Source organism: Gallus gallus, chromosome 18, assembly GCF_016699485.2.
Source record: "Gallus gallus isolate bGalGal1 chromosome 18, bGalGal1.mat.broiler.GRCg7b, whole genome shotgun sequence".
Classification (NCBI taxonomy): domain Eukaryota; kingdom Metazoa; phylum Chordata; class Aves; order Galliformes; family Phasianidae; genus Gallus; species Gallus gallus.
In genome coordinates, this window is record NC_052549.1 from 2843350 (window position 1) to 2858869 (window position 15520).

General features: G+C 59.7%; 1 protein-coding gene across 6 annotated transcripts in view; it reads right to left on the reverse strand.

The window, feature by feature from the left end:
• Positions 1-14099, reverse strand: part of ARHGAP44 (Rho GTPase activating protein 44) — a 20474-nt gene extending 6375 nt beyond the window's left edge. For 4 of the 6 annotated variants that reach the window (XR_006931743.1, XM_046902093.1, XM_040649648.2 and 1 more), the window contains exons 1-16: positions 7329-14099; positions 7114-7153; positions 6525-6629; positions 6348-6424; positions 6123-6234; positions 5439-5515; positions 4600-4717; positions 3685-3753; positions 3497-3578; positions 2912-3039; positions 2687-2798; positions 2026-2107; positions 1563-1643; positions 1368-1481; positions 1021-1112; positions 262-442 (exon numbers count right to left, since the gene is read on the reverse strand). Coding sequence is in view for 5 of the 6 variants with exons in the window: in XM_046902093.1 (XP_046758049.1) it covers positions 262-442; positions 1021-1112; positions 1368-1481; positions 1563-1643; positions 2026-2107; positions 2687-2798; positions 2912-3039; positions 3497-3578; positions 3685-3753; positions 4600-4717; positions 5439-5515; positions 6123-6234; positions 6348-6424; positions 6525-6629; positions 7114-7153; positions 7329-7420 (1562 nt within the window). In the remaining variant the exon portion in view is untranslated. The remainder of the gene's footprint in view (positions 1-261; positions 443-1020; positions 1113-1367; positions 1482-1562; positions 1644-2025; positions 2108-2686; positions 2799-2911; positions 3040-3496; positions 3579-3684; positions 3754-4599; positions 4718-5438; positions 5516-6122; positions 6235-6347; positions 6425-6524; positions 6630-7113; positions 7154-7328) is intronic. The other 2 variants (XM_015295248.4, XM_015295246.4) reach the window with 1 other exon arrangement.
• Positions 14100-15520: the final 1421 nt, after the last annotated feature.

Below are 15520 nucleotides of genomic sequence, written 5' to 3' on the forward strand. Positions count from 1 at the left end.
GGCACAGGAGGTGACACAAGGGCCAGTCTGCTCCCACCCCCAGCAGGTTTGGGGCTGCCACAAGCCCAGGTCTCATCCAAGCATCCTTAGATCTTATCCAAGTGCCCCCATATCTCATCTCAGCGTCCCGGGGGAAGAGTGCATCCCCAGCAAGGACAGCAGGGTCCTCCCATTGGAACCACCCAACCTCCAGCTTGCATGCGACTCCAACCCTGGGGGGCACTGCCAGCTCCCCATCCCCCAGCCCCAAACAGGCCTTACCCATCCTTCTTGTAAAACTCCAGCATCATGTTATCTGTGGCCACGCTGAGTGGCCGCCGCGCCTGGTCGTGCTGCTTGCGGTCAGCATGGTCCATGTCTGGGGAGGGCATGGAGCTGTAGTTGGCGTTGTGGTTCACGTGCATGGGGCTGCCATAATTGCCGGTGACGTTGAATTCAATGTCTGGGTGGGAAAGTGAGAGGGGGTCATCAGCCCGCGTCTCCCCAGAGAGGGGCTGGGATGCAGGGTGGAGGTACTCCACTTTCTAAACCACAGGGTTGCCCACAACAGAGTCGTGGAGTAGCTGAGTGCATCTCACTGCTGGCCTAAGTCATGTTGGTCCTCTCACCCACCCAGCACACATGATGCTCATCCAGTCCTATCCCACCCCATTCCATCCCATTGCATCCCATCCATCACATTCCATACCATTGTATCCCATCTTACTGCATCCTGTCCCATCCCATTCCATATCATTCCATCCCATCCCATCGCATCCCACCTCATCCCATCCATCCCATTCCATATCACTGCATCCCCTCTCATCCCACCCCATCCCACCCCATCCCATCCCATATCACTGCATCCCATCTCATCCCATTCCATCCCACCCCATCCCATCCATCCCATTCCATATCACTGCATCCCATCTCATCCCATTCCATCCCACCCCATCCCATCCATCCCATTCCATATCACTGCATCCCATCTCATCCCATTCCATCCCGCCCCATCCCAACACATCATGGTGCCCAGCCCACCTCCAGGGAAGAACCAGTCGGCGTGCTGGATGAGCGGCTCGATGATGCCCACAATCTGCAGGGAGACGGTCGTCATCATCTCTGTGATATTCCTGCAACACAGCGGGCAGTGGCTCGATGGCTTGCCATCCCACCACGCCCCAACCCCGCTCCATGCTGGGATTTGCAGCCCCCCACCCCTTGGCTCTACCACCCTCTGCTCTGCAGCACCTCCAGGAGTGCAGGGGCTGCTCCCACATCAAGGGAACAAAACCTTCTGGCCCCACACCCACGCACCAGAGCTGTGGCTTCACCCCCCATCACCCCCTTGCACCCTCGCATCACGCATGCCCATGGCCATACGTTACCCTTCTGCCTGTGGCCACAGGAGGTTGGGACCCAGCACGATGGCCACGTTGCTCGGCGTCATTTTGTTCATGTCCTGGTATTCGGTCAGCTTGGCCAGGAATTTGATCAGGTACCTGGAGGGGTGAGCGCAGGCATGGTGAGGTGGGACGTGCCTTCTGCAGCCCCAGCACAGCCCCTCACTGCCCTGTGCTCACCTGATGTTGTTGTAGTTGGCCTTGGGCAGCTTCTCGCAGGCATTCCACAGGGCCTGCAGCCTCTTCTCCTGCTCTGGGATGCTATGGGAGGGGAAAAGCTGTGTGTCCCCGAGTCCCCCAAACACCAACCCACTGTGCTTCGCATCAGGGCACCCATTCATTTACCCAGATACTGTATAGATGAGCTTATACATCTACACCGAGGCCACCCTTGCTGCTAGGGCGTGCCATGCCCAAGGAACATCACAAAGAGCCCTTGGACCCAAACGATGGCCACTGGGTCAGAAATAACTCAAGGAAAGTGCCCAGATGGGTGCACAGGAGTGCCAGCAGCCTCTGCATGTGGGCTGCAAGCCCTTGTGCTCAGCATCCTTGCCCCACGGGAACTGCCATGGGTCAAAAATGCGCTCGTTAGGACCCTCCTGAAATTCAGCCCCAAGACCACTTCCCGTTCTGGACTCACTTGGAGGCCTGGATCCACTCCTCGTACAGCTCGAACGTCATCAGCGGCTCTGGCAGCTCACGCAGGTAGGACTTGAGTGCTCCTGCAGCACATTAGGTTTCATGGAGGCTCCTTGAAACCCATCACCCACTGCATTTCCACCCCACCTCTCCCCTTGTAGCTTCCCCCTCTCACCTGTACCTCCCCCAGCCCCTCTGTCTCCTTTTTGCCAGGCACATGCCCAGCACTGCCCTGTGCTGTGGGCACCCCATGCCCTCCAGCTCAGCGCAGCCCCACAAAGGCCCTTGGTGCCTTCACTGATAGGGAACCAGAGCCCACACCTTGCAGCACAGCAGGGAAGGGAAAAGCTCGTTTGCATTTAAACCAAACTAATGCTTAACAGTGCAGCAGGCTGGGCTCTGCATGCAGGGAGCGTCCTGCACCACCACAGAAGCAGCAGAGATAAGACTGCAAACTCCATTAGGACGCATGTGCATCCCTGACAGTCCCTTGCTCCTGCAGAGCATCTCCTGCTCAGCACAGCCACGTGGGGAGGGAAACCTGGGGTCACTTGAGGTGCATGCACCCGGCGAGATGTGGGTTTGAAAGCAGCCCCTGGGTGCAGGGCAGCACCCTTTGGAGCCTGGGGCACCCCCCGGCCAGCAGCCCCCACAATCCCCACCTGCAATGGCATGCGGGTCGGCCGAGTACTCCTGCACGTCCACCACGCAGCAGTCCAAAGCAGCCTTCAGTTTCTTCAGCTTGGAGGCAGAGGGAGCCACACGGAACAGGCCCTTGGCACGGCACACGGGACAGCGTCGGCGCCAGGGGACGACCCCCGGGTCCCCCCCGGCCACTCAGCCCCGTGCCACGGGAGGCAGCCGGGGCCGTCCCCATGGGCACCCACCTCCTCCTGCATGCCGCACTCCAGCAGCATGGTGACACAGGCCTCCACCGGGAAGGCGATCTCGCGCCCGCTGACAGCCAGGTGCTCCTCCAGCGGCTTCCCAAAGGACGGCTTCTCCATCCACGCTTCTGTGAGGGCACAGGGCTGACGGGATGCACCCCGCGTCCTCCTCACCCTGCCCTGGGCTTCAGCTCAAGGGTTCAGCAGGTGTTGAAGCGTTGTTGCAACACCACAACCCTGAGTTTCCAGCCCAGCCAACTCTAAAGTGCTTTATAAAGGTGAAATCCACGCAAACCGTGAGCGCATTTCCTTATCCTAATGCATAGGATCAAGAGGGAAGAACACAAAGGTCACTCCCTGCCCAGACCTGGGTGGCTGCGGGGCGGGGGGGGAAAGCACGGTGACCCCAAGGGATGGGGGCATTTCCCCAGCTCAGGGACAAGGGGGATACACGGCTGCACCGTGCCACACTGCGGGGTGATGGCTCAACCTGCTTGCAAAGCCACGCTGCAAGGCGAGCTGATGGGCTCTGCACCCCCAGCTCACGCCTTGCCACCACCTGCCTTGAGCCCCGCGTGCACTCACCCTGCTGGGCCTTGATCTGAGGCAGCACACTCTGCAAAAGTGCCAGTGACTTCCTGTGGTACTCAGCTTGCACCTCGATCAGCTGCGGAGAGACGGCACAGACTGCACCCAGCGTCACCGCCACGGCAAGGGCACGGGGTAGGGCAGCCGCAGCGCACAGCGGGATGGGGGACCAGCACAGTGCTCACCGTTTGGAAGTAGTTTGCATAGTCTATTTCTTTGGCCACGAAACTGTACATGTCAGCCGAGAGCTGGTCCTGTGGGAGCACGGAGGCAGGAGCTCACACCGAGCACCACGGTGGCCACCACAGCCCGTGGGTGACAATGCGAGCTCTGACCCCAGGCTCCCTCCCTGCATCCGCAGCACAGAGGTGTGCCCAGATGCCATGCAACCAGCAGCATTGCTCGGCTTTGCCTTCTGCTGCACTTCATCCTCCCATACTTAGGTCTTTGCAAAGACCCCTGCCCTCGTGCCTTCTCAGTACACTCTGCAGCTCCTTCATAGAACCACAGAACATCCCGAGTTGGAAGGGACCCCCAAGGATCAAGCCCAGCTCCTGGCTGCACGCAGGACCACAGCCAGCATGGGGATGGAGCAGATTTCTGAGGCCTCTCCAGTCCTGGTTGTGTCCTTGCTGAGGGTGATCTGTCCCCACAGGGCTCGGTGTAAGCAGTGAGGAGCTCCCTGACCCCTGGGGACGGGATGCTCTCAGGCTCCTGAGGGCCATGGGATGCAGGTGACAGAGGAATCACAGCTTGCAAGCATCATCCAGATCTGGGATGGCACCCACTTTTGAGGGTGGCACATGCTGTGCACAAGCACCCTACAATGCCCAGTGAGCACAGGAAGAGGGTCAGAGCTGCGATGGGGCTGCTCTGGGCAAGGGACCAGCAAGGGGAGGGGTTTCTGGTGGGCAGTGGGGTTGGCAGAAGCACTGGGGTGATGCTGCAGGCTTCCCACTGGGCTGCAAGGGGATGCTGCAGCCCCGGCTGCACATGGAGCGGGTGTCCCCCAACCGCACTGCCCCAACACTGCACCCTGACCCCCTCACACCCCCATCACAACCCGGGCTGACCCCATCCCAAGCCCTGGCCGACAGTACCCTGCAAATCTCCACTCTGTTTGCCGCCTCCTCCATCTCCTCCCTGAGAGCATCGGCTTTGGCTCCCGATGGTTGCAGGTTGCTCGACAGCCCCGAGGACTTTGCAGACTGCTGCCACCTGTGGACACAGGGCCGTGTCAGTGGGAGACAGGGGATGCACAGAGCTCATGGGCAGCCCTGGGACCCCCTGCCAGATCGCGGTGGTCCCCAGGGCTGAGCACCATGGTGAGGGTCTCAACCGTGCTGCATGCATGAGCTAATCCCAGCCACAGGTATCTCCAGCTCCAATTCAGAAATCATTTCCAGAAGGAGCCTCAGGCATGTGGGATGAGAAAGGGAAGAAACGGGGCAGCAATGGGGCATCGATGCCCCAGCCCTGCAGACACCCCTGCACTTGTCCCCTTGTGCAGGAATGGGCAAACTCAGCAGTTTTCCAAGTGTTTGCAAACTGCCTCAGGAACAGCCCCCAGGCCCCACCATAGCATCACCCGGGACATGGGGTGACACCAAAGGACATCCCACAGCCCCAGCAGAGCTCTGCCACCCCAGCACTGCTCTACAGCAGTAGGAGCAAACCACTCTTTGCCTCCATACAACAATTCAGCCAGACGGAGAGAAGAGTTAAAAATAAAGACTTGGGCCAGAAAAAAAATCTCCTCTGCAGCGTGCATGGAAGGAGAAGAGCAGAAATACTGGCTCATGGCAGAGCTTGACTTCAAGGCACACAGTGACACAGCTGTGATCTCCCAAGGCTGCTGGCCCTTGGCCAGGGCAGCAATGGAGGAGCCCTGCACAAGGAGTGATGCTGGCCCTGCAGCCAGCCCAGCTGTGGTTCCCACCTCGTCCTCGAGGAGTCCATGTCCAGAACCAGCTTTGCTAAGTGCTTCCTCTGCTTCTGGATATTTGGGATTTCCACCTGCAGCAACACAGGGGTGGGGGAGGAGGAAAAAACCCATCGAATCACTGCAGCGTTAGGAAGGCAGCGCAGCCCATCCCATCCCTCCTCTGGGATGCACAAAGCCCCTCGATCCCAATGCACATGTGCAAAAACCCCATTGCTAAAAGAAGCATCCTTTGGTCAGTAAGGCCTCCTGCGCCAGGAAGGCCGGCTGAAGGCAGAAAAAGGCTGCCAGCATGTGCCAGCACAGCAGCAAAGCTCATCATGCACCGACAGTGTGTGCCAAGGGCTCTGCAACGCCTGAAAGCCCCAGAGCTCAGCCTGGCCCGGCTCGCCTCTCCCGGTGTCAGATCCATAAAGTTGGGGGAAGATGAAACCAGAATGGAGCCCATGGCATTTTGCAAGACATAAAAGAGGAGGGGAAAGAAGAGCATTTGGCGAAATTAAAAAGAAAAAAAAACCCAGAGAGTTGGCAGCAGGAGGAAAAAAAACCTCCAAACAGCAACCTTGCTTGGAAACGTGTTTCAGCAACACAAGCGCTCACGCCTCTGCCTTCAGGGAAGCAGAAAAGAGCAGCGCAAGGAGGACAGGAGAGCCCACAGCGGGGACAGCCAGACATGCCCACCTCGGCCAGCACGAAGAGCGGCTCGATGACGTCCCTCTCCACCTGCAGCTCGAATTGGATGAGCTCCTGCGCCAGCTTGTCCTCAGCCTCCCCGCACAGCCGCAGCATCTTCCTGCAAGGCGCGCACAGCTGGGGCAGGGCGGGCGGCCATCCCGGCCGCGGGAGGTGAGACGTGGGGTGGGGACAGCGGTGCCACGGGGATGCAGTGACACCGGCACCTCTTACCCCAGCAGGGAGTCATCGCCCAGCACGGCCGAGCCCTCCGTCAGGCACTGCGCCAGCGTCGTCAGTGGCAGCTTCTTCTGCAAAGGGAGCGCGGTGCTGTCAGGCTCTGCACACCGCGGGGCACCCCACGCGCTCGGGCATGGCACACGCGTGTGTGCACCCGTCTGCAGAGCTCACCGAGCGCTTGTCGGCATCCACGCCCTGCTGGCCCTGCAGACATGCCGTCAGCTTCTTGTGGGTGCTGTGGGACACCTGCTTCACCAGCTCCAGCCGCTTCTCCACCTGCGGGCACAGAGGTGGCCATCACCGCCCTGACCCGTCCTGTGGGACTCTTCCAACCAAAGGGAGTTTGGCTGAGAGCTCCTCTCCCCAGGAGGGCTTTGCTTGATCCAAACTGGCGGACCCCCCCACACCCAGGGCTGAGAGCTGCCCGGTTTGCCATGGCCTTGGCTGAGCCGGGAAGCTGATCCCAAAGCTCAGTGAGATGAGTCACCGAGCGTCAGCAAACACGATCTGCCCAGAAACGAAGCCGGGAGCATCGGGGGGGAAATGCACAGTGAAGCAGAAAGCACAACATCTGGAGGAGGATCATCTGGGAGAACAACCCACCCACACAGCGCCACTGCCCCCCAGCACCCCCCTCCCTTCCCCAGGTGTGACCCCCCCCAGGGACAGCCATGGCCAAGAGGCAGCCCAAGAGCTGCACCCAAAGCCGATAGAGCCACGTCCCACACCCCACAGCCAGCGCCGGGCAGTGGCACTTCACCTGCAGGAGATCTTCGCTCAGCACCTCTGTCTTCTCAGCCCTACAGGAAAAGGTGGAAAATTAGAGGTTGGTGATGGGACGGCGTGTGGCTCTGAGAGGGGGGGGACTGTCCCCCTCTGCTCCAGGTGGGGCACCGTGCCCAGCCCCGGTGCTGTGCTGCGCTCCCCTGGGGATGGGGCTGTTTTGCTGCAGAGAGGCAGATGTGCACAACTTACCTGCAGACCCAGGAGCCCCTGCGTGCACTGATGCTGCACCGCTGGGCGAGAGGGGAACAGTTACACCACGGCACGGTGTAATGCACATTCATAACCTGAGGGGCTTTTTACAGCTTTGGTAAATCATTACTTCTTGAAAACATTATCTATGCCACGATGCGCTTGGACAGAGCGCGGAACTGAGCTGAAATGCAAAGGTCAGTTATGCTCTCCATGTTCAGCACTGCTTAACACGAGGCTGCAGCACAGCCACATCCTCTGACCTCCTTCCAAACAGCACCCAACCTCCCCCAGCTCTCCTCGCTTTCCAATATCCAAGGCTGTTTTCTCAGCAGTGAGAGACCAAGCACTGAAAAGGTGGAAACAGAGAGCAAGAAAGAGGAAATGAAGAACGTGAAAGTGGAAGTGAATCACAGAATCATAGAATGGCCTGGGTTGAAAAGGACCACAATGCTCATCCAGTTCCAACCCCCTGCTATGTGCAGGGTTGCCAACCAGCAGCCCAGGCTGCCCAGAGCCACATCCAGCCTGGCCTTGAATGCCTGCAGGGATGGGGCATCCACAGCCTCCTTGGGCAACCTGTTCCAGTGCAGTGAAGAACAATGGAGAAAAAGCTGACAGGCTGTGGCGGCAGCACAGCTCCCAGCAGGGCAGGGATGTCTGTGAGGTCGCTGGAGAGCACGCTTCGCTCAAAGCCTTTCTGAAAATGTGAATTAACGGTGCTAAATCTGGCTTGCATACGAAACTTGTCATAACGTCCAATTGAAAGCAGTTTGTTTGAAAGAGGCATAGAGAGCCCATCTGGTTCCATTAAAAAATTGGATTTAAATGCACGCATTGCGATCTCCTGTATTTGGAAAGCAATGGATCAGCTCTTCACCTAATGGGGGTACGGCCCCAGGGGTCCGGTGCTCCTCTGGGACACTCCCAAACCCTTTCATGGAGCTGTCACTCTGCCTTCCAGAGCAAAATCCCACCTGTCATCCATGCCTTGCATTATTTAAGCACCTTCAAGGCACCATGCTAACACACCTGTGCCCACCTGTGTACAGATGGAGATGGGTGATGGCAGCCGTGTAGAAAAGTAAAGATTTTTATGCCCAGCCAGAACGGTAGGTGAGAAATGAGCCTCTGGGGAAAGCGGTCACTTTGGATCCCTTGCATTTAAAAACAAAACAAACCAAACAAAAGCAAGAGCTGCTCAGATTTTACTCCTCTCCTGCAGATCACCTTCAGCTCTTTCAGGCAAGGTTGGAAGTTGGGCAAAGTTATCCTGAACATGGGAGAAAGCAGCAAAAACCCAAAGGCAACAGAGGGCAAACCCACACACAGCACCCACACAGTGCTCCCCATCCCAGGCACCAGGAGCAGAACACGTTCAGCATCATGTATCTGCTGTGCAGAAGCAGACAGAGCAGACACGGTGCTCCATCTATTCAGCATCCACGGAGAGGAAGGAGGGAGCAGAGAGACATGAGAGCATCGTGCACATTCACCCATGCACAGCTCCGGGAGCAAGGCATCGCTGCACGTCCTCCGTGCCCCATCCCCACTTCAGCCCCAGGGTGCACTGAGCACTCTGCTCCTCATTTGCGTCCATGCAAACGGCCATCACCATTCAGAAAGTGCTCCAAAAAAAGCAACACTTTTTGTGTGCTTTCTCCTTTTCTGGACAGCCAAATGGTGGGTTTGCACGCCTGGGGCTGTCCAGCTCCTGCAGATCTCTCCCAGCCGTCACAAAACGCCACGTGCTGGGCTGTAATGCATGTGCAGGAAGCAGAAAACAACACCGCACGCGGGCTAACAAAATCTGGCCTTGTTCTGCTTTCAAGCACTTGCAGCACAGGAAAACCTCCATGCCCGTAACACCCGGCCCAGCACCCACACCCTGCACTGGGTGGGCTGGGAGCCCACCAGCAAACAGCCCGGCTTTGCAGAAGGGGGAGAAAAGAAGGCAGAGAGTCCTTTTCTTGCTCCTCTGTCTGAAGGTTCCTGTTTCTGTTCCAGAACGCTGAGACAAACCCACAGCAGATCCATCTCATCCCTGGGTTTGCTCCCACCGGCAGCGCTCCAGAATCTGGAGATGACACCCAGGGGTGTGAGAACCAAACAGCATCTCCAAAAGCACATCAGCCCGGAACATGCCGTTCCAGATTGCTGTTTTACACGTAAAGACTATAAGGCAAAAAAAAAAGAAAAAAATCACACAGTCTTACTCCACTGACATCAGATTGCACTGCAGCTCTGCGCCGGAGAAATCCCATTCTACCCGTGATGTTTCCAGCACCTCAGCCTATCATGAACACGGCTTTGGAGGGGCTGCTGCACCTCCTCCCCGCTGCGTGGTGGCTTTACTGTCCCCCACGGGTGCCTCCAACAACGCTGCCCTACAAAACCTCGCTCACACCCAAAGCAACCCATTGGGAAAGCAGTCTGGCAGCAGCGCTGCTGTCTTACAGCCCAACCCTGCGCCCCAGGAATGCCCCCCGGCCCCCCCAGTGCCCACACTGTGCGCTGTGTTGGGCAGGGGGGATTAGCGGCTCTGTGCACTCTCCCATCCTTCCACCAGGCACAGAGCACGCTCCTCCCCTTCCCCTCCACACTCCCACCCCAGAGCTGTTTTTCTCAGCACAAATCCAGGCAATCCTCGGCCTCGGTCACCATGCAGACATTTGGGTCCCCGCGAGCATCTGGGAGGAAGGGGACAATTAGTACACGGAGTTGGAAGCAAACGAGCGGGGGATGCAGCTACAATTTGCTTGGCGTTGGCTTCTGTGAAAACCAATTGTTGCCACTGGAAATCAACACCAGTGGAGCAAATTAATTTGATTTAGTGATAAACACTACATAATCTTCCAACACGGAATTGCGCACTGACCCCGGAGCTGCAGTGAGCCGTCGGCTTCCCCTGAGCATCCCATCCCAGCACCAGGAGGCAGAATCCAGGCTTCCACATCACAACATGCTCCCAAACCAGAGGGAGATGTCTTCCCCGGGGCTGAGCCCTGCTGCTGTGGCACAGGGAGGGGTGGAGGAGCGCTCCAAATCCTGCCACGATGCCCCCACGCATGGATATCCCCACGTATGGGCACCACTATACAGCTATGCTTCACCACAGAGTGAGCTTTGGGGATGCACCAACCAACCAACGCAAGAAGCACAGCCTCGATTTTGGCCATTTCAAATCCCATTCAGCATTTTGCTGCAATATTCTCCCCAAATGGGAAAACCATCCCCCAGAGTCGATGCAGCTGGGATGCGGTCTGTCGGCCGCGGGGGCTGCGCTGCATCCCACAAACAGCCTGGAGTGCCAAGGACGGGTTCCCAAGGACAGGAAAGAGCATCCCGAGGGCAGGGCTGAGCAGCTCCCTGCCCCACACCGACCCCCAGCAGCTCCACCTGCACCCCTGGGTGCCGGCACCCCTGGGTGAGGTTTTGCCACGCACGGTTCAGCGTGCAGCTCGGGCACCCCAGGGCACTGCTCGGCTTTGCCGATGGGGAGTGAGTCAGAAGGAGGCTTTAATTAAGGCACAGCCCTGCGTGCAGAGCTGCCTCCAGGACCACACAGAACCAGGGCCGGACCCCGCGCGCATCTCCTGGCCCTGCCCCGCAGCACACACGTTTGGCAGATCCCTGCAGGTTCGGGGAGCCGGGAGGAGTGACGGTGATTTATGTGCAATTTGGGGACAAAACATTCAGACTGCTCCATTAATATTTCATTGCTCCATTCGCCAGCGCTGCCGGCTGAGGAGGATAAAAATACCCGGCTGGCTGCCTGCGCCCGCTGCCACCACAGCTCTGCTCCCCGAGCCCAGAGAGCTCAGGGTCTGCCTGGGGTGGGCGGTGGGATGGGGGGCTGCAGGCTGACAGTGAGCTGCACCCCACAACACACAGCACGCCGTGCCCTGCTGCAAACCCTGTCGGAAAATCCCCGGCAGCGCAGCTCGTCCTCACTCCCTCCATCCTTGCTTCTTGCAAGGCTGCATGCAGAAAAAAAAAAAGCCTCTCTATTTAAAGCCTGTAGCTTGAAGCGTAGGCATCCCGAGGCTTGAGGAAAAGGCTCTGCCCAGGAACAGAGCTTGCTGCCCCCCAAAGCCACCCCAAAACAACCCCAAGGAGGACACGTCCCCCTCCTCTCCCCCCCCATGACTGCATTCTCAGCTGCCTGCTGTGCCTTCAGGCACCCAGGAGTGTCACTTTGCATGAGGCTGCCGCTGCCTGTTCCCTTCCTGACGGAGAGAAATCGGCACTCAGACAGTTCTGGAAAGCCGGCGGGTGCTGTGTGTGCAGGAGCAGCACCACAGCCGCTCCCCATGGCCTTGGCAGCCCCACACATGGAATAGGGAAGCACAGGAATAAAGCAGGAACACTCAGCGAGCATCACAACCACTCCCTGATCTCTCTTCCCTCTTTTCACCCCACGGAGATATATATCACATCCCCTACAGACCAGTCACATCCAGGCTGGGTGATGCTCCAGGCTGGGCACCGAGTGTGTCCCAGGGATGAGCACCTTTGGTTCTCCACCTCCTTTAAGCAAAGCCAGGATTCCCACAGCCCTGTGTGTTTGTTTGTGTCAGAGGGCTGGGAAAAGGGCTGCGAGGGGCAGCAGGGACAGAGCCAGTCCTGGGACCGGGAAGGCGCAGTGGGGCAGGAGGGGAGGCAGCAGAGGACAACAGGAGGGGATGGCAGAGTGGGACAGTGCTGTGCCAAGTGGCCGTGTCCTTCCTCACTTCTGCCCTCTCTTCTTGCCCTTCCCCTTTTTCTATCTGGTAAACAAATGGAGTAAACGGCACAGCGCAGCCTTTGGCCCCCATCCAAAGCTCGAGGTGCTGAAGAAAGGGCAGCTGTACGGGGAAGGGGCAGTGCTGCTGCTTCCTGGAATGGGGACCGGAGGGGTTTCCCCGAGGAATGGCACTGTTCAAAACACGATTTTAATACAGGTGCACGGCTCAGGTGCTGGCCAGATAAAGCAACAGTGGGGACAAGCATGGGAGTGGCAGGATGGATCAGCCCATCGGCTGTGCCAAGGGGCAGCCCAGGCTGCGAGCCTAGCACAAGCCATGGCAGCAATGTCCTTAAGAGGGGCACAGTCCTCAGCTGCCCCCCCAGGCACACCCCAGGGCAGGAGCACGGGGCTGGGGATGGCAGCTCTTGTCCCCTGTGCCCAGCCCCAGTCCACACTCACTTGAGGAGAAGACAACTACGCCCACAGGGCTTGCTGGGAGGAGTGGGATCAGCTGGGAACCCCCTCCCATCTTCATGGCACAGAGCAAACTGCCCCCAGCATCCCCAGTGCCCCTTACAGCAACTTGAGGGATGGCCTCCATCTGCAGCACAGACCCTCCAGCACCCGTCCAGGACACAGCCCTGTCCCCAGGGTGGCAGCACCGCAGGGATGTCAGCCCCGCACCCACGGACCCAGCTGGTCACAAGGCAGTGCTGCAGCAGAGCACAGCAAAGGATTACTTATTTATTTGCCTGCTGAGAAGCCTGTGCACGAGCGGGAGTGTTGCAAACATGGGCGACAGGCTGGCTGCCTGGCGTGAGCCCTATGGAGCAGAGCTTCCCACTGGCCGGTCCCCAGCCTGGGGAGCAGAGCACAAACCGCCCTGCAACGCTCCAAGCTGCGAATTCATGCTCCTGCCTGCGTCACCTGCCACGAGCATCTCCCAGACGGCCGTTACCCGGAGCTCTGCACCCTCCCCGAGCTCAGCAGCGAGGCAGGAGGGCTCTGGGGCTGGCGGTGACCCCATTTTGAAGGCTGACGCGTGGGGCACGCACGGTGCTGGCAGCAGCTGCGTCCCTCCAGCCCAGTCCCTGCTCCTCTTGATGGAACCGAGCCCAGTGCAGCCCCCTCCATCCATCCCCGTGCTCCCGCTGCACGGTGCCGGTGGGGACCTGCAGCCATCTGCGGCCGTGCTGTGGGGATGTGTAACTGCACCGCGCTGTGGGATGAGGCACCGAGCTGCTGCCGCTCGTCCCCATCACTCACCTCGGGAAGGAGGAGGATGGAGGGATGATGATGGATGGAGGGATGGAGGGGTGGATGCAGGGAGGGATGCAGGATTAGAAGGAAGGATGCACGGAGGGATGGAAGGATATATGCACAGCTATGGGTGCGAGGTGGCAGCCCCACAGAGGACACAAGGAGCAGCCCCCATAATGGCGTGACCGCACACAGCCCTGCCCCGCTGCCCGCCCCGGCGCCGTGTTGGAGTCGCAAAAGAAAAAAAAATAAATCCTTCCATTCTCCCCCCCCCACCGCTGCAAAATCTCAGCAATTACACAACAACCGCCGGCAAAGCCGCGGGTCTGGCCGTGGGCCCGGAGAGCATCACAGCACCCCCACACCCCCACAGGCACCCCAACGTGCGCCACCCCGCACCACGCCGGCCCCAAAGCTCCGCGCTTCAGCCGGGGGGAGCCCTCGAGGGATGGGTGCGGCTGCATGCAGGGATGCCGGGGGCAGCACCGGAAGGTGATGCAGGGCTGGGGTCGGGGTAGGGGAGCAGCGGGGTGCGATGTGCTCCGGCGCTGGGGGGCAGGGCGGGCGCAGGGCAGGTGCGGGCAGGGTAAAGCAAGGCGCGGGCGGGGTGCAAGCAGGGTGCAAGTACGGAGCAGGCGGGGTGCAGGCGGGGTGCAGGTGGGGTGCACGGCAGGTGCAGGCGGGGCGCACGGCCCGTCCCCGTCCCTACCTGCCCACGGTCTGGTTGGCGAGCTGGCGCATGCGGTTGAATTGCTTCTTCATGGTGGCGGCGGCGCGGGCGCCCCTTACGCGGCCGCGGGCGGGCAGCGGGGAACCGCTCCCGGCGCCCCTCCCGCATCCCCGCCCGGCGCGCACCGGGCCGAGCCGAGCCGAGCCGGGCCGAGAGGGCCCCGCCGCCCCCGCGCCTCCCTCCGCCTGCGCGGGCCCCGCCGCCGCTCTCCGCGCCCCCCGCCCCGCGCTGCACCGCCCCGGCCGCGGCGGAGCTGGGAAATGTAGTCCCGGAGGGATCGGCCGGGAGAGGGGACCGCAGCCGGCTGCGCTGCCCCCCGTGTCCCTGCGCAACCCTGCGGCATTCCTACGGCATCCCACCGCAACCCCAGCACCTCCCCGCGCTCAGGTCCCATAAGGAGCGGCGGAGGGAACTGCGGTTACTTAACCTGGAGAAAAGGAGGCTCAGGAGGCACCTTACTGCTCCCTACCACGACATCGTGAGGTTGTGGCGTGGTGGGGTCGGTCTCCGCTCCCAAGAAACGAGCGACAGGACAAGAGGGAATGGCCTCACACTGCATCAGTGTAGGTTGTGCGTTAGGTAGCATTTCTTCATGGAGAGGGTTGGGAAGCCATGGAACGGGCTGCCCAGGGACTGTCCTTAGGATCCCTGGAGGGGTCTGGAAGCTGTGCAGATGTGGTGTGTAGGGACATGGTTTAGTGGTGCACTTGGCTGTGCTAGCTTAATGGTTGGACTTGATGCTGGAAGCCTTTTTCAACCCAAATGGTTCTATGACTCTACGGATCTATCCCCCTGTGGCCCCCAGCGTCCCCCCAGCATCTCTCAGCATCCCCCACTGCCACTGTCGGAGCCCCACAGCTTGGAGTTCTTGGGATGACCCAGGGCTCTTGTCCCTGCATGGTGCAGGGTGAGCTGGGCGTTCCCCCCTGCTGGGACACACAACCTGTGCACCAGGGTGGCCGGGGAGCGCAGTTCCTAAGCGGAGATCAATGCCAGCCCTGCTCCTTCCAGCTCCTGGAAACCCAGGGAAAAATCAGCGCTCATCCAGTGGGAAAAGCCGAGAAGTGCAGTGCTAATGGACAGCACACACATCTTGGCACAGCTCAGTGCAGGCAACACTGGCCCTGCGAGCCCCACGCTGTGCACTCTGCCATCCCCCCCCGTGCCAGGTGCCATCTGAGGACATTTCCAGGCGGGGGGCTGAGCATGTTTGCCAAGTAACTGTTGTCCCTTCCCTCCCCCCTCCCCCACTGCCATTTTTGGCCAAAACCTGTAGTATTCTTCCCCATGATTTCATTCCCTCCCAAGACACTGTCATTCCATGCCAGGTGCTGGTAGAATGGCTGCACCCCACACTACACGGCCTCCCAGTGCACCTCAAACAAACTCCTTTTGGCTGCTCTGCCTGCCTGTGTACTTCTGGAGTGAGCTTCTGGGTGTCTCCAAGGCTCCTTGTTTTGCTTTGGCGTACCC